Source organism: Amblyomma maculatum, chromosome 7 (genome assembly GCF_055883805.1).
Source record: "Amblyomma maculatum isolate TAMU_Amacu chromosome 7, ASM5588380v1, whole genome shotgun sequence".
In the NCBI taxonomy this organism is placed as follows: Eukaryota; Metazoa; Arthropoda; class Arachnida; order Ixodida; family Ixodidae; genus Amblyomma; species Amblyomma maculatum.
The window spans coordinates 140,294,292-140,317,712 of record NC_139350.1 but is presented as its reverse complement, the minus strand read 5'-3'; the positions used below and the strand labels follow the sequence as shown (position 1 = coordinate 140,317,712).

At 46.7% G+C, this 23,421-nt stretch overlaps 1 protein-coding gene across 1 annotated transcript in view; it reads right to left on the bottom strand.

The window, feature by feature from the left end:
- The window catches only part of LOC146184876 (protein crumbs-like), a 267,601-nt gene that overhangs the window by 89,783 nt on the left and 154,397 nt on the right, over window positions 1-23,421 (bottom strand). Inside the window, exons 7-9 of the mRNA XM_084609522.1 lie at window positions 19,208-19,588; window positions 6,343-6,565; window positions 4,676-4,802 (exon numbers count right to left, since the gene is read on the bottom strand). Coding sequence (XP_084465648.1) covers window positions 4,676-4,802; window positions 6,343-6,565; window positions 19,208-19,588 — 731 coding nt within the window. The remainder of the gene's footprint in view (window positions 1-4,675; window positions 4,803-6,342; window positions 6,566-19,207; window positions 19,589-23,421) is intronic.

The window sequence follows — 23,421 nt, the reverse complement described above, 5'->3', positions numbered from 1 at the left end:
TCTCAGACTGGATATTCGTTGCTGACACCACTACCAGCTCGCTGCATTAGCAATGTTTTTCACTAATGTGACAATATTTCACCCAAATTACAGTAGAACCCCCTTATAGTAAAGTTACTGGGACCGGCAAAAATCTTTACTATACCAGGAATTTTACTAATATATCAGTGGTTGGTGATAACATGGTCCTGAAGTTGCCATTCGGCAACTAAATGGCTACTTACTGAACACGGCTTGTTGCTTAATGAAAAAAACACTCTAATACCTTCCATTTCTCTTATTTCTTCATTCCATTTTTTTCAGTTATAAGAGTTTTTGTTTACATCTTGTGGAAGTACTTCTTAAGCATGAGGGCAACGTGGCTATGAATACAACTGAGTTTGATTTAATGTGAAAACCAACGCGTTGCATGAACATGGCATCACCTTCTGCTGTTTCCGTCAGTAAGAAGGCAATAGATGAGAAATGCGCACTGCAGTCAAGTGCAGCACTCACATGTAGCGCCTCCAGTTCTTCCCACTGCTGCCTCGTTCTGCACAGTGCTGTGAATGTTTGGTCATTTCTTCCCTTCTCTATTTTTCGCTGCACTTTTACTCTCCTTTACCTTCTGAACGAATTCCACGGCCTTCTTTCCAAGCTTGTAGACAGCTTTACTTTTTTTTTTTATAAGCGCTGCATGCTTTCCCTCACGGCTCCAAGGCTTACATAAAGTTGGCTTCTATTTAGTGCTACTATGCCTAATGGTTAAGCCATTTAAAAGAACACTCGGTTTTGCTTTTTTCTTTTTTTTTTGTTTCAAAAAAAAAAAAAAACACTGCTTCGCAATTAGCACCTGCAGCGATGTCATTTCATGGGAAGGTATCGCCATGGCTAGACGAACTTTACTATAACCGAATTTTATCAAAAATGTCTTCACTATAAAGGGGGGAAAATGTACAGTCGTCTATGGAAGATGAACTGAGACTTCAGTTCCACTTTACTGTATCAGAGTTTTCACTATATCTGAGTTTAGTATAGCGAGGTTCTACTGTAGTCTCACACTTTTCTTCCCCCTTCTCTCCCTCTCTCTTCCATTACTACTATTACCTATCAAAAAGTAACCAATGTGGGAAGAGCATCAACAGAAGTTCAAACTGGATAAGGAAACGTACCATAATATAGATTTCTGTTCCCACAATTAAATTTGATGCATATGCCTGCTGTTGCAGAGACCTAGAGTCACTACACTGTATATTACATTCTTGATTCCGCACAGGATGCAACGTTCTACTGACAGCTCAACACAATGTTCAAAAACATGGAAACATTCTCTAGTTATGAAGGAAGGCAGGGCTATGTGCAAGGACAGAAACATGCGAAAAGCTGGGCTACCAAACTTATCCGTTAATGACTGTGCCTATCAGGTTCACTGCCACAAAACCTCAATCTAGCAACAAAAGTCCACCAAATACAGTCAAACCCGGATATATTGAACTCGAAGGGGATCGCGAAATAGTTCGATATATCGACAATTCGATATACAGAAATCGGCATGGGACGGCACTTACGATGCGAAAAAACGATACTGTATTTGTTGCGTAATCAACTCACTCGCATAATGAGCCCACCCTCCACTTTTGCACTCGAGAATTTGGAAAAAAAAAAAGCGTTAAGGACAGCTCGCTCACATGCAAGCGTTAAGCGATCTCAGCGACGAGCAGCAGCGACAGAGCAAAAAATTTCCAACTTGTTGGAACTGCGCCGTACGAGCCACTGCGGCAGCTCAAAACAAGGTTTCTGTGTCGCCGCGGCAGAAATCGCCAGTGTTATCGCTTGCATATCGCACTTCGTTTCGGTCGTCTCATCCACAGCTCATTTCTTGGCAGCGTGCCAAGATGCTGCGATAACGTCGCCGCGTGTTTATCTTTTGATAGCTCCTGCTGCGGCGGGGAGCGAACTTGGCAGACTGCCCGTGATGGCTTGATTGCACAAGCCTGGTTCGATTTATCACGCCGTGTTTGGAGCGGGCATAGTCTACTGCCACAAAACCATTGGAAAGCGTGATAAAGTAACTGCAAATGCTATTTGAAGCGAAAAATGCTAAAAGCCGGTGTCATGATCACAGCTGACCGCATGCTTTCGTTGATTCATACATGCAAGGATAAATGACTCCCGCAAAAAAAAAAAAAAAAAAAAAAAAAACGCTTCGTAACGCCATAACTTACGCTACGCCACGTGTACAGCACAACGATAAGAACAAAGGACTCTCACAAAAAAAAAAAAAAAAAAAAAAGATCTGCCACTTCTTAACTTCCGCAGGCGCCATAGCCACGTCAGCCGCGCAGAGGGTTCACAACACACGCTGGAGAAAGCGTCCGATGTTCTGTCTGAAAATGGGCTGAGCTGGCTTGGCGCATGCGTAGCGCGTGCTACTGCGAACAAAGGCCGGGAAAGAGGATGGAGAGAGATAGCTCGGCAAAAGAATGAGCACACCTTTGTGCTTCGCTCTATCACGTTTTTCCCCTCTCGTTCCCACCGGTTCATTCACACACATGGCTTGCAAACGTCACGTGCTGGCGCGCGGGAAGCGATAACCGCAGATGCGCGCGGCGCTGCCCTAGCCAAACTGTCCCCTCTCGTTCCTTCCGCGCGTGGCTTGAAAACGTCACGCGGCAAACGGCCGAGGGTGATGCGATCGTCTTTGGGGAAAGCACACTTTCCAGTGCGTGGTGCGGAGTTCGATATATCGAACGACTGGTGAAATCGAGTTCGATATATGACGCGGCTTTCCTATACTTTTACATGGGATTTTCAAGGGGATATTCCGTAAGTTCGATATAACCAAAATTCGATATATCCGGGTTCGACTGTAAATGCCTAGCTTTTAGTTCTGCTCAGCCAAGACTGCCACCACCTGAACACAGCGTTATACGTAGTACAGTCGAACCCGGATATATCGAACTCAAAGGGGATCGCGAAATAGTTCGATATATCGATAATTCGATATACAGAAATTGGCTTGAGACGCTGCTTGCGATCATGAACAATGATACTGTACTTTTCTTGTAATTGACCCAGTCGCATAATGAGCCTGCCCTACACTTTTGCCGCCGAGAATTGAAAAAAACAAAAGCGTTAAGGCCGGTTCACTGGAAGTGGTTGAGTGAACGAACTCGGCGACGAGCGGCAGCAACAGAGCAAAAAATTTCCCACTTGTTAGAACTGCGTTGCTCTCGCTGCCACGATAGCTCAAAACAGGTTTTTGCTTTGCCACGGCAGAAATCGCGAGCGTTTTCACTTGCATATGAAACAGCCTTTAGTCGGTGGCGCACCCCTACATTTCAGCCGTCATATCCACTGATCATTTATTGGCAGCACGCCAAGATGCTGCGCAGCGATAACGTCAAGGCGTGTTTATCTTTTAGCTATACTTTTGGCAGCTCCTGCAGTGGCAGGGAGTGAACCTCGCAGGGTGCCTATGATGGCTTGATTGCAAAAGCCTAAGTCGATTTATTATGCCACACTTGGGGCGGGCGGAGCTCTACTGTCGCAAAATCATTGGAAAGCTTGAGAGCTGCAAATGCCGTTTGAAGCGAACATTGCTAAAAGCCGGTGTCATGATCGCAGCTGAGTGCGTGCTTTCATTGATTCATAGATGCAAGACACTCGCTAAAAAAAAAAATCTGCCGCTTCTTAACGTCCGCAGCTGCCGTAGCTTACAATATGCCGCACGTTCAGTACGACAACAAGGATGGATGACACTCGCAAAAAAAAAAATGAACAAATTTGCTGCTTCTTAACATCCGCAGCCACAATTAGCTCACGCTACGCTGCACGTTCAGCGCGTCGAGGATGGTAGACTCTTGCAAAAAAAAATTACCATAACGTCTGCAGTCGCCATTGCTTACACTACGATGCACGTTCAGCACGACGACACAAGACGCGTGTCGCAAGTCACCCGTCATACACAAAGGGTTCACAACAGACACTGGAGAAAGCGTCCGATGTTCTGTTTGCCATGGGCTGAGCTGGCTTGTTGGAACATGCTGCTGCAAACGAAGACCAGGAGACGGGAAGGAGAGAGAAAGCTCGGCAGTAGAATGGGTACACCCTTGCGCTTCACTCTGTTGTACTGCTTCCCCTCTCCCGAACACCACGGCTGCATTGGCTGCATTGGCTGCATCTGCTCCATACCGGCCATTGCCAAACTAGTTCTCTCTCGTCCCTTCACGCATATGACTTGCAGACGTCACGTGCTGGTGCGCAGCAAGCTATCACTGCAGATGTGTGCACCTTTGGGGAAAGGGCGTGGCGCTGCTCTTGACCAGCCGTCGCCGAGATGTTCTCTCATTCCTTCCGCCCGCGTGGCTTGAAAACGTCATGAGACAAACTGCTGAGGGTGATGCGATCGTCTTCAGAGAAGGCGCATCTTCCAGTGCATGGTACAGAGTTTGATATATCGAACACCTGGTGAAATTGGGTGAAAGTGGAGTTCGATATATGATGAAGTTTTCCTATACTTTTACATGGGATTTTTAAGGGGATACTCCGCGAGTTCGATATAACCAAAATTTTAACTATTCGTGTTGATATATTCAGGTTTGACCGTATAAAAAAAAATCCCAGAGTCAGTGAACAGAGTGCATTCTGCCAGAACTTGTGCCCTTTCTAAAGCGGTTTTGCAACAGAAACTGACCAAGCCATGGCAGGTTCCTCCGTTGAAGCAGGGACTGCTCACACAAAGGTCATCCCTTCGCTCGCACAGGTCACCTGAATAGCCTGGCAGACAGCGGCACACAGGTCCCCACTGGTCCGAGTAGCATCTGCAGGTGCACAAAGAGGAAGGTGAAAAACAAGCAAAGCAAGCAACCCAGGCAAGACTTGCCTCGCACTAACAAAGCCATTCATGCAATAGGCTGCATTATTACACGCTCATAAATTGCTACATGAAATAACTAGCGCTGACGACATGCCGTCTACCAATGCAACCATAATTTTCAGGCCAAGATCAGCTTGTTGAACAGAAAGTTAACTGAAAACAAATGTTAGTGAAGTTGCAGAAGAAAAAACAAGTTCAGTAACTTACTAGCTGTAAAGTTGCCATGATGCATTTCGTTCAGAAGTGCACTTGACAAACGAGTACCCAGAATAAGACATTTTGAAGAAAGGAGGCAGCCCTCTTTTGCAAGGTGCAACTGGTCCTCTTCGTTCTAAACACTTCCTGTGAGGAACTTTGTCCAGGCTCTACAAGACTGAGGAATGCTGGAGGCTGTACTGGAAAACTGAAGCCCTTTCCTTTTAAAGCCAATGTTTTGCAAAAAAATAGCAATTTTTTTTTAAAGTTTACAGATTTTTTGAACTATTCGATTAATCGGACCATTTCCTGGGTCCTGCAGAGTCCAAAACATCAGTCGGTGACTGAACAGGATTTTTTTCTCAGATTCCTGATTACTTCTATCAAGGTTGGTAGCCATGTGACTTCATTCTGGTGCAGATTTATTTTAGTCTTAGTACAGATGATTCTACCGGCAACACTGCAGTTTCGATGTCACAAACATTCCCTGTAGACCAATACCTGCTCTCCAGCTTCATAAACAAACTTTACCCTAGGATTACATTGTTTTGGGCATTTCACGAAACGATTTATTGCTGTTAGTCCAGCCATTTCATGCCCCTATAGGTTTTTATCCAGGTATGTTTGTGACATCAGCTCTGCTCACTCGAAGCATCCTCTCTGGCCATGGCCCAAGTTATGGCTTTGGTTAACTGTTTCCACAGTTTTAAAATGGTTCCATTAGCTAGTATTCAGAATAACTGTTTGCTGTGGCAGAGAGAGCGGACTAAGCAATGTGATGAGACTATGAACTCAAAATGTTAGAAAAACTGCACCTAACACAGAGTATGAAAATAACTAGCACTACAAGCACAGTCTACCCTGCTTAGCATCTGCCAACACAGTAAGCCATTAATGCACCGACAGGTCAAAATAAAAATTTACATCTACTTCCTTGGTCAATATTCACCACAGCCACAGCTAAGTGCTCAGAGTTACTGGCTTCAAAGCACAAAAGAGGAGAGCTTAAATCACCACAGCAGCACAAAAGCTTTCTCTGCATAACCAGAATCACAAGCAGCGTGTCTACCTGTCTCAGTTGTGTGCTGTGCTGTGTTGTGTTGGTATGTATCATGGAACACTAACTAGCCCACACTCTTACCCTATCATTGACTGTTCCACAAAATCACATAAGATGCACAATACACTGAGACAAATGACATGCGCACGCGCACACACACACACACACACACGCGCACATGCACGCACACGCACACACACACACACTAGAAAAGTGCCGATGTCCTCACGTGGCTCCATTCTGACATGGGCTCAGCTCGCATGGGTCAACGGTGATGGTAAGCTCGCAGTGCTTCCCCCGAAAGCCAGCTGCACAGGAGCACTGATATGCGGCAGGCCCTCCCGTCGGTAGAGACAAGGTTTGGCCAAAGTCATGACACAGGCCACCATAGAGGCAAGGATTTGAAGGCGATGTGCAATTGTATGACCGTACACACTGTGCCAAGGCTGTATCTGCAAAGAGGTCATTCACAGACATCACCAGACAGTCGTGCACGGCAGTGATTAATGTGTCGGCATGGTTGCCATGAACGCCATGCCAGAGTATGTTGGGGCACACCGGGATGGCAGCCTTCAAGGAGAGAGACACGGACACAGACGCAGACTGACATTGAGAGCTTTGCTGTAAAGGAGCATTGTCACAAGACAAACAGGTGGCAAATGCAGTCCGAAATCGTAACATTTGTCAGGCCGCCAACAAGCCGGTTAAACCGATCTTTGCTCCGCTCCAACCAGTTCCTTTTTCTGAACCTGCATGGAAAAAATTAGGTATCGACATAGTCGGTCCTTTGTCTCATGCTCCATACGACTGCAGATTTGCAATTACATTATTTGATTATTATTCCAAGTGGCCTGAAGTCTGTTTCGCTTGCGAGTTGGCTTCTGATGCTATTACAATTTTTCTCTCTGCAGTTTTCAGCTGAGAGGGTTTCCCCAATCTGTTGTAACGGACAATGATCCACAGTTTTAAATCTCAAAAGTCTGAGACCTTCCTTGCAGAACGAGGAATTAAACAACTGTGTTCATCTAACTGTTATACACAAGTTAATGGGCAGGTAGAGTGGTTCAAGGAGCAAATTCAGCTGGAACAGCTTGAGCAATGCCCACAAAAGAAAGCCACTACAGAATACTTAGATACGTACAGGAAGACAGCAGAGGCTTATCTCCAGCAAGGTTTTACATAGTGGACAACCTCGCTCCTCCACTGACACAATTGATCTATAACTATCTTCTGTAAACTCCTCTTGCAGTGTTATGGTAAGAGCTAGGGTATTTCGTAGACAGCAGTACATGAAGCAACACGTGGGTGTAAAGAGGGGAGCAAAGCCTCCATGCATACAGATAGGGAGTAGAGTTAGGGTACGCGTTCCAGGTAAACGTCCTAAGTACAGAGATCCTTTTACAGTACTGTCCAAGGCATCGCATAATGCATTTAAGCTGAGTAAAGGAAATATTTGGAATACTTCCAAATTAGTCCTTGTGCATGCAGAGGGCAACAATAATAGTAACCAGAACACATAGTCCTCTGCCAATGCTCATTTGTTACAGCAAAGCCCTCAACGTCGGTCTGTGTCTGCATCCGTGTCTCTTCTCCTGAAGGCTGCCGTCCCGGTGTGCCCCAACCCGGGACGTGCTCCGCCGGGTCGTCAGTGGCGGACATGCCGCACAACAATTAACATTGTGCAAAGCTGAGTGCCAACTGCAATGTAACAGAGGACAATCACCATTACAGTAATTTCGTTCTGCCCTGGAGCATTTCACTGAATACACAGTTCTCATTATGCCCGATTGCAAGCTTTGAGTAATGCGTTTGCATATCAAAGTGTGTACACGATCACATAAATCAAGATGGCCCATGCCAAAAATTGCCTGGGTTTCACTGCGCCTGTGCAACACATGTATGCGTGACTACTATAAGCATCAAGGCACTGGTTCAGTGAATAAAAGCAGTAACAAGTACAGGTGGTTGATATTCAATGGTCAGTGCATGTCAGTGACTATGAACACTATGAGTTTGAGCGCATGCATCACTGCGTGCAACTAAATGCTGATAAATGCAGCCGTCGGCGAGCATGCGGTTGCTATTTGCTGGGAGCATCACTGATGCCAGAAAGAGGAATAAGATCCACTATGCCTTCACTGAGCCCAAAATGTGACAAACACTGGGCGAAGTGAAATCCATGTGCAGTTGGCAGAGTCTCGTGAACATTCAGTATTGACTTGAAAGGTTCCCAGGGTGCATGTACAGTCAAACCCACTTATAACAGTACCGGTTTTAACAATATATCAGATATAACAATGGGCAGCCGCTGCAGCATCAGGTTTGCCATGTGTTCTGTGGTAAAATAAACCGCTTATTGCCATGACGTCATATTATATTATCGGTTATAAAAATCAAATGTGGTCGCTGCAAGTCAACAAAAACACAAAATGTTGCGACCACAAAAGCATGCGCGTATGCGGAGACTCCGACAATGCTGATGCAGCGACATAAAAAAAGTAAAGAAAAAAAAATCAGGACAGAGTGCGTTGAGTCAACGCGTTGGTAGGGTGCACCGGGGAAGCTTGCATATCGCGAAGGTGCAGGAGAGGCCAGAGCGCTTCCTCACATGGAAGAGTGGGGAAGGCGTAAGGCGCTGCTAGGCACGGCTGTACAGAGGGAGAGCTTTCAGAGCTCAACTGGCATCCTCTCTGCCTCTGTACGGTGGAGCAGTCCATTCTGAGGGTGTGCTGACCGTGGTGTGCTGCACTATCCTCCCCTATTTGCTTTATCCAGGCCCCCGCTTCGCGGTTGTGCATGCTTTGTTGCAGGCGTGCAGCAGCGTTCATGCACATGTCTTTCTAGTGTGATTTTCCTAGTGTGCCATCATCGTTTCCCCGATCTTGCTGGCCCCGATTTTCCATGAACAGCAATGCAAGATCCTCCTTCAGAAAGCGCGACACAACCTGCGCAGAAGAGGAAGCGAACGGCACAATACCGCAAGAAGTTAAGCGGAACGTTGTACGTGAGCACAAGGATGGCGTAAAAGCGCAGAACTTACTTGGTGCGCAAGTAAGGCCTGACGCAATCGACAGTATCAACAATCATCCACAAATGCACTAAAGATTGGTTTAGTTTGGTTTGTGGGGTTTAACGTCCCAAAGCAACTCAGGCTATGAGGAGCCGTAGTGGAGGACTCCAGAAATTTGGCCACCTGGGGTTCTTTAACGTGCACTAACATCGCACAGCACACGGGCGCCTTGCTTTTCGCCTCCATCGAAAAGTGGCTGCCAAGGCCGGGATTCGATCCCGCGTCCTTGGGAACAGTAGCAGAGAGCCGTAACCACTGCGCCACCCCGGCGGGGTGCACTCAAGATTGAGAACGAAAGCGATGCTAGTGCTGTCTATGCAATGGACGATGGCCGGAAAAGGGTTCGACACAGGGCCTACAAAGATGTAGAGCAGGCGCTCTACCAGTGGCTCTTGAATGCCCGTGCAGCGAACTGCCGATTAGGGGCCCAATTTTAGCGGAGATGCACACCTCCTGCACAACACCGATTTCCAGCCTGGTGGTGGTTCGATTCAAAGATTCAAGGTTAGACATGGAATCGTCTACAAGGCAGTCATGGGCGAGGCAGGATCGCTCGATGTCTATGCTAGGCAGAAGTGGCTTGAGGAAACACTGCCCTGCATCAGAGAAGCATACGCGGACCGGGACTTGTACAATGGGGACGAGACTGGGCTGTTTTTCCAGATGCTACCGTCAAAGATGCACGCTGTCAAAGGCAATCCCTGTAAGGGCAGACAGCAAAGAGAATTGCGCGTGACCGTTTTCTTGTGTGGCACCATGAACGGCAGCAACAAGTGCCCTGCCTTCGTCATAGGAAAATCCAAGATTCCTCACTGTTTTCGTGGTGCCACGAGGATCCTGGTTCGCTACCATCATAATGGGAAAGCATGGATGACGTGCAAACTTTTCTGAGGATGGCTGGTCAAGTTTGATCAGCAGATGCAATGCGAAGACAGGAAGGTGGCATTGGTGCTCGACAATTGTACTGTGCACCAAAGAGCTCAGAAACTCTCGCATGTGGAATTTTTTTTCCTTCCACCTAACACCACTGAAGGCTTGCAGCCTATGGATGCAAGCATGATTGCTTGCTTCAAGGCACTGTATTGCAGACGTGTTTTGAGCAGGCTTGCGCTGAACCTGGACATTTCTGTCCGAGAACGCCGACCTGCGCCAGACTTGAAGGTCTCACTCCTGATAGCAGTGCAGCTCGTTTTTGGAGCATGGGCTGAAGTAGGCGCCTCCACCATCATGAACTGCTTCAGGAAGGTGGGCTTTGCTGGGGATGCCGGCATCAAGGCGGAAGGTCGCAAAGCTCCTGCTGACACAGTGATGACCGAACTTTGGTCAACAGTGAGTAGTAGTGATGGCAACGCATCGGGACATGAATTTTTACATGCTGATGATACAGTCTTGACAGATGAAAATCTGACAGACGAGGCTATCATTGCAGCAGTCACCGGCGTGGAGGACGGTGACAGTAGTAACGACAATGACGAACCGAAGCCTGTACAAGTTGTGTCTCACCAGGAGGCTTTGAGAATGATAGACTCCCTTTGGGACTTTGTTTTTGCTAAGAACCTTCCACTGCGCTATGTTCAGCAGTTTGATGCCCTGCAGAAAGATGTCGGCCAGATTGCTGTGAAACAGGCAACGTTTATGAATTACAGGTTTCTTCCCGCTATGAAATAACTGCAAGCTACCTCGTCCTCATTAAATGAGTAGTTTATATTTTTTTTTGTATTTTCGACCTAACCCGCATATAACAATTATCAGTTATAACAATGTTATTTCCATGGCACTTCAATATTGTTTAAGTGGGTTTAACTGTACTGCCTTTCTAACAAGAGAATAAATTGCACTCCAGCGGAGATTGACTACAAGGCATAAAGTAAAAGCAGCGTATGGAAGAACCTAACCACATTCTGTTGCTTGGGTAGTATGCTACTACTGTTAAAAAATAGAATAATAAGGTAACAAAAACTTCGGGAGTCCATAACCTCCGCCTCTAAGGATACAACGCAACAGAGTTATGGCTCCTATCTGCAGCTCATTTGCGTATCTTTGTTCATGCACACAAACTTTGCTACTTATCACTAATTCCTTAATTTGTACCTCTTATCTCATTAACACATCTCATTAACATCTCATTAACATAGTCATATGCTACCATATTATGTGAAAGACCACCTGGCATAGACGTAAAGCCCCGTTTTGACCAAGCCGTACAAACGGGCCTGTGTGACCTAGGAGTGGAGTGGGACTCGGGATCTCTGCAGGATTGACTCCTATCTCAAAGGAGCTACCCGAGTAGGCTACTACGGCCACATAATGTGGCATCATGACGTTGCACAACCCGCCGACCAGTCAGCGCGTGGCCATGTCACCTGCCAACCAGCAAAACCATGCTCAAGATTTTCACTCACAATGCCAACAACACTGGATTTTTGGGACACTGAGCCTAAGCTATCACAGTATTATATGTAAGAATGCAATGAGCACTCGTTCCCATAGCACATCACTGCTCTGATTAAATTCAGACTGTATAGTTGTATAGTTTTTAGGCTAGGCATTTTGCATTGAAGGAACTGTACCATAACTATTTATACACATAACAAATACACTTCATCTGTTCAAAAAATTCATGGGTGATCAACGAGATTTAGGCAGAATATAAGCGAGAGCGTTACTTTTCTACAGCATGGTACACAACTATGTTATTGCCTATGTAAAGAAATGACAAACATAGATGTTCATTTCTGAACCGTTTATTGTGCAGTGACAATTTCCTTTTAGCTGACAGACCACATGAGATATCCTACAGATGTCGACTTTTCATTCATCTTAATGGGATCGTCACAGCCTTGTGGTCAGAAAAAAGGATACTCCCGTGCCACATTCCAGAGGCATGCTCGTAATTTTTTAGAGGCGGCGAGGATTCAAATGGGTAGGTACAAGGGTCTCATGCGATTGACTGCCATCTCATCCTTCTACACAAAAGAAGCTACCCCAAGTGGCAGCTCGCTTGAACTCAACCATGCCACCTGTTCTCACGACACCGCACCACCCACAGACCAATCACAGGTCCAGCGACTTCCATGAATGGAAGGTAAATGCTAATAATAATATACAGCTGAAACCATACCTTCCGAGAAGTCTTAGGAATTGGGAAAAGACAGTAAACTGCAAGACCTCAGTTCCACAGCTTTCCCTTCCCCGTAAAGTGCCATAAAGCTCGACTGTGAAGCACGGCTTTGCCCTTGACCCGTAGTTGCCCACCAGAAACTTCCAATTCCCTAAGACAGTCCAGATCAAACAGTCTAAGTAAATGAGACATGCCTGATGGAAAAAATTGAAGATAAAGTTGATTGCTTAACCACAACAACGAACACTAGTCAAAATGGCAAAGCAGGTTTTGTAGGCACAACCGTGTGGACATCAGATGATGACGTGAAAACTAGTCCCCCACTAGACAGAATTGCATTAAAGGCCTCCCAGCATACCAACTCCATGGAGGGAGACCAACTGATTGTGACTGAAAGGCTCACTTTTTACAGTCCAATTCAGACTCGCAGATGCCACTTTAAAAGTCAAAGTCACCAAAGCACTCATACCCGGCTGCCTGGAAGATATGTCTGGATCTGGAAGTTCCCGCACGCTCTCCTCACAAGCAACAAGCACATTCACTCGACTTAGAAGACCTTTAAGGGCTGATGCAGTTCACCTTTTCGTTTATGGGGTTTAACATCCCACAGTGACTCGGGTTATGAGAGACACTGTAGTGGAGGGCTCCGGAAATTTTGACCACCCGGTATTCCGCGTGGAAGAAGTGGATAAAGTGGAAGTCAAGGTCCTGCACGAACTGCAGCAAGCAGTGGGAAGTCTCAACCGGTCAGCTACTGCGCTGACAAAGTGGGAATTTTCCACATAAGCAGACGCAGACCACTATCGTTCAGGATCAAGTGTGTCAGATCACATGCTTTTCCAGCCCTTGTGGACCATCGGCGCCATGCAAGGCGGTAATACCCTAGTTACATGGCCGGCTTAACCACGGTTATGCTTAAGGGGGGACATGGCTCTTAAAGCTATTTTTCTTCATTTTCGACCAAACTTGATAAAACTAGGTAGTCTGATTCAGTTTCTTGTGCTGATTTCAAATATGTAACTATTTTTCCAATTGGCCAATTAGTTCAAAAGATAGATGAAATTAATTGTTCACAATTTGCAGAAACAATGAAAAAGTAACCACACTAAACAAAATTCATATTGACACTTTGCTAGGTACTAGAAAGCATAATGTATACAATGCTAGGAGCAGTTTTTTGATAAAACAAATATTAGCGATCATTTCAAAGTCCACCATTCAAATGTGGGTGCCCTACTGTCTGACCTAGAACAAAATTTTAAAATTTTTAACACATAAATTGCAAAATCTGCTCCTAACATTGTGTGCTTTGCACTTTTAGCTACATGTCACAACAAAAATTATGGTTCTACCTCCATTGAAGGCAGAGATATCGCTTCTGCAAATAAGCAAGAAGTCAAGAATCGGTGTTTTGAGAAAACGAGAAAAAAGAGATTGGATCTCTTTTAATCAAAAATGCCGAGAAAATATTGCAATATTTTGCAATGCAAGTGACTAGAAGGCACCAGGGATGTAGTCAGACTGACTACGGCCACCCAAATGGCGTTTTTTGAAAGCGTGCTGCATGTCTGCAGTGGTCTTGCACTTGTTTGCAGATGCCACTGCTCAGCGGTGGTCTTTCTCTGCCATGCGCTTCATGCTTGGTGTCCCAGGGTTGAGATGCAGCTCTTTCAATATTGCTGCAGAGGAGTTTTGGCAACCAGCATTAAATCTCATAACAGTGCCGTTTGTCGATTCCCAGTGGCTTGCATCGCGCACGCAGCAAGGACGATCACAATGAACGGGTTGCACTTCTCTTTTCCATTCACATGGGGCAAGCTCCATGCCGACGCAACATCACCGCAGCACGCGCACACGATAATAATCTTTATGGCGAGGCAATATTCACGTTCACCTTTCCCTACCGTGACGCTACCACCGCACACCTTGCACTTCACAAAGGACATCAACGCGTTCATTAAGTACAAACTGACGACAACGAAGCCCGTCTCGATGTCCGATGGCGCGGCCGCAACATCGTCAGCGCGAGTGAAAAAATCCATTTTTCGCTTGGTGGCCGGTGTTGAAGAAAGAACTTGTAGCTTTTCTTGGGCTTCCATTTCTCTCTGCAACAACTCCATATGCTGCAATATTTCGGTGTCGCACCGAATGCGGCTGCTGTCCGGAATGCATTCACTCGTCGGTGATCCGGTTAGGCTTAAGTCCACTTCAATACTGTCCGCGGCTTCGGCATCATTTGCTGTTGGCGGCGGAATATTCTCGACGCCGGCCGAAGGAACTGAGCGCTTCTTGAAGTTGTAGGCCGGTCGCTTCTTCTTTTTGCCATACTTGTGATTCGTGGCAAACTTCGGCGTTGCTTCCGACATCGTGCCGCACTCGTCACAACCCTACGGCTAAACAAGGAGAGACGCGTCGCCTGCGGAGGAGCAGACGACGGGAACTTTGCGTGGCCAATCACAGTGCGCTTTCAACCATGTGTGCTATATCGACGAAAAGAACCGCGCGTTTGGACTTTTTTTTATGCTCGGATTTCAATGTCACCAGTAAGCCGGCGGAGGCAATTGTGGCGGGAAATGGGAAAAGAAAAGCCGCTCTTTCCAACGAGACCAAGATGGCTGCAATCGTGCGTGTAGAAAACGACCTACGCGCCTTGGAAAAAAACGTTTTTTCGCGGATTTCAGCTGACAGTGATGCTATAAATTGATTCTGTGGCCCAAATACTGCACTGCGAGATATAAAACCTGGCGAATTAAAGGAATAATAGCTACAGATTCTGAAAATGCCACTTTCAAAAAATCGATTTTTTCGCGATTTTTTTCGTCTCAAAGAGCCGTGTCCCCCATTAACCAAGGGTACCAAACTTAACCACGGTTAACCGCCAATTGCTTCTAGCTGTTACACAGTTCGCCGCCATTCTCGGTCACGGCCGCCATTGCCCATTAAGTACAACCGAAGTGATGCAGTGATCTGCGGAACGAAGCCACATTTACAAATACAGTAAAACCTCGTTAATTCGAAGTCATCGGGACCGCGAGAAATCTTCAAATTAAGCGGGTTTTCGAATTAACCGAACACACCAAAAAATAAGACTTAGGCAAAAAAATTCGTTGCAGGAACGTGTTACCTTTATTCGGCAATATTTTGAGTTATTACTGAAAGTACCTAATCAGAGATGCTGGTTTGCCGCGTTCGGTAGTTTGCGGCTCCCATGGTCATGCTCTCGAGTTGGTCAAATAGACGAAACATCTCTGAACTTCCACCGCGGCACTCAACAAAACTGCGGATAACGCTCAGCAATCCGATAACTTCACCAAGAGCAGGTGCTCGGGGAGGCTCGTCGGTGTCGTCGTCGCTATCATCGCTGTCATCGAGCATGTTCGTACCAGCAGTGATCTCACTCTCCAAGTCAGAGTAGCCAGTCTGCTCTTCGCTCTCAATGTTGATATACTCGGTGAAGCCGACTGCGTTGGACTCATCCTCTGCGCAGAGCGCATTGATGCGGTCGCAATACTCTGCTCCTTCTTCATCAAGAGTAGTAGTAACATGGGTGGTCTGCATCGGCATCAACAGTGCTTTCACTGGAAAAACCAGCGTGTTCAAAACACCGCCTGATCAATGTGGGCTCCACTTGTTTCCAAGCGTACACCATGAGGCATATGGCTCCGAGGAGGTCGATGGAGTACTCCTTGCCATTGTCGTAGCAAAGGAGCATGCGCTGCACTTAAATTCCTCGTGCCCAAGTTGTAGAGCTAGGTCGTTGGCCTTCTCCCGCAGTAGCGTTCCATTGACGGGAAGGTGGGCAGCGTTTGCTTTCTGCAGCCAGCGAAGCAGAGCAGCTTCCACATCTTGATACGTGGGAGCCCGCACTCGTGACTGCTTCGAAGAATAGGTCTTGCCGTAAGCCTCTAGTATTTTTGACTTGTTGCTCAATATTGTGGACAACGTCGAGAGGGGCACGCCATGCCTTTTGGCCAACTCGGTCTTCGAACAAGCGCTCTTGCCTGCTTCCTGGATCAAGCAGAACTTCTGCTGCAGCGTTAAAGTCTTGTACTTTGGCATTTCTGCACTGCTACGGTCACAAAGCTAGCACTTCTGCACAGTCCCGCCCAAAAAAACGGCACAGTAGCCGACCCCTAACCACAGCGCACAACACAAAGAAATGGCGCAGGCGAGACCGGCGCGGCGGTGGTGGTGGCGTACTTGCAGCGTCGGAGGCACGGGGGAAGAGTGGGCGAAGCACACCAAGGGATGGAGTGGGGACGAGCTCACGTGATAAAAACCGGTATGCCCGCCGTGTTGCAGTGAAGCACGTCTTCTCCTCTGCAGGCGCGTGTTTCGGCGGTGCGCGAGGCGCACTGTGAACCGATTTTTGTGCAGAGAGTGCTCCGGCTGGGGCGCTTCGCCTATAAATCATCACCATTACTATGTGGCTTTGCCTCGCGGCTCCGTAGGGCCGTCGTTTCGCCGGGTTTGCGGCGAAACATGGATCAGGCATTGCCGCATAGCAGTCCAAATTTTCGAATTAACTGGGCTGGCGCAGGCCGCCTGTTCGAATTATCTGGCCAAATTTACATTGGAAAATACCGCAGAAAACCTTCGAATTATCCGGGATTTCGAATTAACCGAGTTCGAATTATCGAGGTATTACTGTATATTATTTATAACCTAGTTTTCGGAGTGCAGTCTGACAAGGCGTCAACAGCGCGGTCAAGCACTGCACGATAGTAGCACCTCCTCGACCGCCGTAAACATAACCGCATTGGCCTTTCCTCCCGCAAACCGTACGCAAACAACACGGCGGCTCGCTAGCGCTGACATCAGAAATAAAGCGTGCTAAATTTGTTGGCATCTGGAATACTGAGCCGAATATCAGGAGTGAATCACTCTTGAGGATCGCTGACCAGCGGCTAATTGCTGGTAAGATAACCGAGATACTATCAAGTTTCTGCTCAAGCCAGCTGCCGCCGATGCATTGCAGCTCACCGCTCTGCTTATACTAGCTCTGCGATTAAAGTGTCACCAAAGTTACTCATTTAATCATATCGTTATTTTACGGCGGCAGAATAGGATTCATAATACGGCACTTTCATGAGTACACCATTTTCGACAGCATTAATCAGTTCCAAAGGGCCGACCGCCGTGAGTTAGAAGCGAAACAATTTAGGCCTGTCGATGACTAGGGGTTTATGCACGACGCCGTCATTCGCTGCGCTCGCGCGCTTCGCCGCCACAGTTAGTGTAACATACCTCAGCCTGCTCGCAGCGTCCAGTGCTGCAAGCGTTGCGAACTTGTGTACTTTCATGATATAGCTAAGACCACGTATTTATGACGTTCTGCTCAGCAACAAGCCGCGCAAACGATACTGCAGAAACAGGACAGGGTTTCAGTATGCACACACTGCGCTGTTAGCCATAACCGAAGACGCTGGGCGCACAGTAGACACCGCCAATTCAATATGTCAGTCTTTAAACGTGACATAGTGGGCAAACGAGTACACTGTTGAAGCAGACGCATTCGTAAGCTTCGCGCACTCGGGTACCGACGAGCAGCCTCCGTCAACAGACGCCGTTGTAACTTCGGTTAACGACGCAGAGGTCGCCATGCTCGGTTTGCGATAACCGCGGTTAATGGTGTAACCATCATTTGGTCTGCCATGTAACATGGGCTAACCACGCTTTCGCGTAACCGCGGTTACGCTAACCGTAGTTAACCCTGCCCGTGTAAAGAGGGTATGAGAGAGTAATAGGAAGTGACCGCAGTCTCAGCAGCTGGTGATTCCACCCTGACTTTATCTAACCTGCAGAGTCCTTCTCATGGCTCATGAGCACTACAGTCGCCGACTGAAAATTCGAACCAGATTTTTTTGGCAGTGTGATTATTTGGAGTTTTGCGGCATCATGACATGCTCCATAGAACTAATGTACCTGAGCAAAAATTTTAGACGCATTGCAACTGACTTACAATACAAAATTGAGCAGAGGACAAGACACAGGAGAGAAGCAAACAGGATGAGCTCAGACTAACAACTGATTTATGTTTTGTAATCATGTCATACCAGCTAGCCTCTAATCGCTCACTCTTGGAATTCGATTTTTCAGACACCATTCACATTCTCTGCGGCACCGCTGCCAATAGCCAATCCTCCATACCACCAATATGTACAGTGGAGCATCATCAAGTCAGACATCAAGAAAGTCAAAAATGTGATCGAATAAAGAGAAATTCAGGCTAGACATGGAGCATATCAGAAACAGGCTCTTTTTGCAGTGCAGTCTTCACAGATGGCCCCTATGCATTTTGAGGATGCTGCACTGCATGTGTGGTCAAGCATTCTCAAAATGCGGCGGTTCAGCAAGCTCACAGTTGTAGGTTTGCTTTCTCACGTCGTCACTTTACCCAAGCCTGTGTGTTCACCCGCGACATGCTGATGGCAGTACAGCCATCAAATGCTAGTTACTGGCCATCGTCTGTGTAAACTGCATGGCGAGACCGTTAAACATAAGAATGGGCATAAAATTGTTGACCCCTTTCTCTACCACAGTGGCAATCCGAAGTTTATGCAAGGTGACTTTACATAAACTGCACAGCTCGGTTTGGGACGTTTTGCCGGTCCCTAGCGAATCTGAAAAATCTGCCATTGACCGCACTTTATGGTCAAGTTGGACAATGCAAACCCATAGTACCATCTGTCTGGCAGCAGCGGAGAATAATAAATTAAAGATACCCATTTCTCATTGCAACTGTCTAGGCTCCCCACTCTCGGGCATCTACACAAGCAGCAGGTAGACCCTGTGGTCCGTCACACACTCCACACAGCTGCCAACGTCCCAATCTAGACGCTGCATAACAATTAAACAATGGTAATGAAGAACAAAGAAGTCAGTGACAGCCAATTCTCTCACCTTCTCGGTATCCAGGAATGCAGCCACACCAAAGCAGAGCCCTGCACTGGCTGCCGGCACCCTGGGTGCAACCCCAGGGTGGGCAGGGTGGCCGAGGCAACTCGCAGTGGCGGCCCGAGTAAGCCCCCCCAGTGCAGCGGCAGGTGAAGTTGCTGTTGTTGCGAAGATCCCCTTCCACCTGGCAGACACCACCATTCATGCAAGGAGAACCATCCTCGCAGGGGCCCACAAGCTGCTCGCAGCGCGGCCCACCAAATCCGGGAGGGCAGGCACACTCGAAGCTCCCTGGCCGATTGAAGCAAGTGCCACCGTTGAAGCAAGCGCGTTCGCCACTGTCGGCACACTCGTCGATGTCCTCATCACACAAAGGCCCATGAAAGCCTGCAGCACATATGCAAGGAAACGAAAGGCACTCATTGGTACACAAGTCAACCTGCCTATAGACTCATCGATTACACTGTGTATCACAGGTTGCTTTGAAGAACTAGGTGAAAAAAAAAAGAATTTTGTTCACTACATAACACCGCTACGCTCTTTACAGGAACACTAAACCAGACTGCTTACTACATACCATGAGTGCATTCTGACAGCTCAACGCAATACTACTGCAGCATGTATGCATTTAGCAAGCAGCGAGAATGCATTCTCATCCCGCACATAACATCACTGATGCACTCCTGCAGTGTCACATATGCTGCATTAGTCATCTGCTATACTACACTTGCATTTGCAGCACGCTTAACCTGAACAGTTATAACAGTCTGCTGCTGGATAAGTGTCTAAAATGACGCTCCAAGCACTGTGATTAGCTAAAGAATTTATTAGCATGCAATTATTTCATGAATATGCCTTGAAAAATAGGTACAGTCAAGATTACTAGCTTAGCTCAATGACTGCTTGACTTCTCCTCTGTTGCAGATGCCACTCAGTTTGAGTAGTAGTGCTACATACTGTGCCACGTGAATGCAACCTCTGTTTTTATAAGGATTTGTCAAACTATCATGATGTGATGCCAACTGCCTGACAGCACAGTGTCTTTGTGATGTCTGCCGCTGTTTAAGCCAGTTATACTGAAATGCCATGGGCTTGAAAGCTTTATTTTTATTTCTCTTTAATAAACCCCATCATACTAAGCCTTACTAGTCGCGATTATGGGCCCAAACAATACCATCCAGTACTGCACGGCAGTAAATGCTGGGTCAAAAAGCTGGGCCTGAAAAACAGAAGCACTCGTAGCCAAATAGGAATTGGTGGAGATACAAAAAAAGTAAAAAAGAAAAAAGAACAATAAATTATTTTCCTTTCTGCGGGCTTGAACCAACGACTTCTCATTTCTTAGCCTACTACGGTAACAACCACAACACAAAGGCTAAGCGTAATGTGCAGTTTGAGAAGTGCAGATATGGTTTAAAATGCTTGTATGTTCTTTCTGAAGAGTAAATTTGCAAAAGCAGTATGCATTTGACACTAACTATAGAGTGAGACCACCCCCCTCCAGCTTGCTGGGAGTATACTGGTGGTATTTTGAATCTTGCCATGCACAACAGTATGTACCAGGTAAAACCTTTGGCAGACTACACAGGGCTGATAGCAGGACCGGCTGTTCATTCTGATTTCTTCGTGCACACAATTCGTGATGCACATTAAGTTATGCCACAACCATTCCTTGAATCATGAACGTAGCTTTGAAATTGACTTATGAAGTAGAGATGCACACAACTCAATAGCAACTAAAGACCCCCCCCCCCCATTATGAGTAACAAACACACTTCTGAATTGCAGGAGAATTGGCAGCTTGAGGCTGACTTCAAGAAAAACACTGAAGGATATAGTGCTTAATGCAGGTAAAAGCTGGTCGTACTTTCGACGCGCACTACAGACCATTTATCTGTTAAAAATTTTGCCCTACAGAGTAATGGCATATCTTTCCCAAAGAAGCTTCTTCAAATCTTGATGATACACACTTGAAGTCTCATATTCCTGATCTTCACAAAGCAGCATAATATTAGTCCAGACTAAAAAATGCTGCTGCTGACATTTCACAAGCGGTGTGACAGCCCCAGGTACTTTTAGCCCATTTCTGCGGTTCACGCTCGCAGGCAAGTTGGAGGATATGCAATATACAGTCGAACCCGGCTATATCGAACCCGGATATATCAAATTTTGGTTGTATCGAACTCACGGAATATCCCCTTGAAAATCCCATGTAAAAGTATAGGAAAGCCGCGTCATATATCGAACTCGATTTCACCGGTCGTTCGATATATCGAACTCCGCACCACGCACTGGAAAGTGTGCTTTCCCCAAAGACGATCGCATCACCCTCGGCCGTTTGCCGCGTGACGTTTTCAAGCCACGTGCGGAAGGAATGAGAGGGGACAGTTCTGGACAGCGCCGCGCCCATTCCCCAAAGGCGCTCGCATCTGCAGTTATCGTTTCCCGCGCGCCAACACATGATGTTTGCAAGCCATGTGCGTGGGTCTGTCCATTCTTTTGCCGAGCTATCTCTCTCCTTCAGCACGCGCTACGCATGCGCCAAGCCAGCTCAGCCAGTTTTCAGACAGACGTCGGACGCTTTCTCCAGCGTGTGTTGCGAACCCTCTGCGCGCAGCGGCTGACGTGGCTATGGTGCCTGCGAACGTTAAGAAGCGGCAGCTCTCTGTTTGTTTTTTTTTCTTTTTCTTTTCTTGCTTTTTTTTTGCGAGAGTCTTTTCTTATCGTTGTGCTGTACGCGCGACGTAGCATAAGATATGGCGGGCGGCAGGGTTTTTTTTTTGGCGGGAGCCGTTTATCTTTGCATGTATGAATCATTGGAAGCACGCGGTCTGCTGCTGCGATCATGACGCCCGCTCCAAGCGCGGCATGATAAATCGAACCAGGCTTGTGCAATCAAGCCATCACGGGCATTCTGCCAAGTTCGCTCCCCGCCACCGGAGGAGCTATAAAAAGATAAACGCGCCCTGAAGTTATCGCTGTGCAGCATCTGGGCACGCTGCCAAGAAATGAGCTGTGGATGCGACGACCGAAACGGAGTGACGCGCGCCATCCACATGCAAGCGAAAACGCTCGCGATTTCTGCCGCAGCGACACAGAAGCCTTGTATTGAGCTGTCGTGGTGGCTCGAGCGGCAAGAGGGACAGAGTTCCAACAAGTTTAAAATTTTTCGCTCTGTCGCTGCCGCTCGTCACTGAGATCGCTCAATCGCTTGCATGTGAGCGAGCTGGTCTTAACGCTTTTTTTTTTTTTCAAATTCTCAGGTGCAAAAATGAAGGGTGGGTTCATTACGCGAGTGGGTTGATTACGCGACACATGCGGTATCGTTTTTTGGCATCATAAGTGCCGTCACAAGCCGATTTTTGTATATCGAATTATCGATATATCGAACTATTTCGCGATCCCCTTCGAGTTCGATATATCCGGGTTCGACTGTATATACCGTGCAGCAATTATAAGTGCTTAAATGTATTCTTCTTTGTCGACATAGCATATAAAATTGGCGTCATGCTTCGAGAATGTGTTTGCTCAACAGTCGACCTTGTAAACAAACAGCCGCCGATGGTTGGTAGACTGATTTTGTCTGCACCACCAGTCTCGAAGCATGTTGCACTGCGAAGGCATCTCACTGTCGATCTCAGTGTCAGAGTCAGCCTAGTGGGGCAACATTATTGCCCCAATATTTGTTTCTTCGATTAGGCTAATAAAGCTTTTACTTTAAAAAAAAATTCAGGCTAGCTATTCAGCCCTCCATCTTTGCTGCATCCCTGAAAAGCGCCAATTTCAAAGCACGAAAGGCACTGCCAAAGATGACTTGTACCATAACGAAACCGTCTATAACAAGGGTTTAAGAAAAATGTTTCAGGTGTTACCATAATAATTTTTTGCCTCATATTATTAGCTAATCCAAAAAATTTGCAGCCCAAGTCTACCTTTTGAGATTCATTACTGTTAAGCGTTATCTAGTGGAGGAGTCTGCTAATCAAATTTTGACCTCTAGCCATGTTGACTTTGCAATCTCACGACACCCTTGCAACTGAAAGCACGAAGATTGCATCTTGAATGAGGTGGTCGGAAATACAAATGTAGTATTTGGCTGCTTTTATAACGAAGGCAATTATAAGCATCAGTACTGTGCCACATGCTGTTTATACAAACTGGATAAAGTATGAAAATCCTACAGTTACTGTCTCAAGTGGCTGAAATGGGCCTCTCCAGCT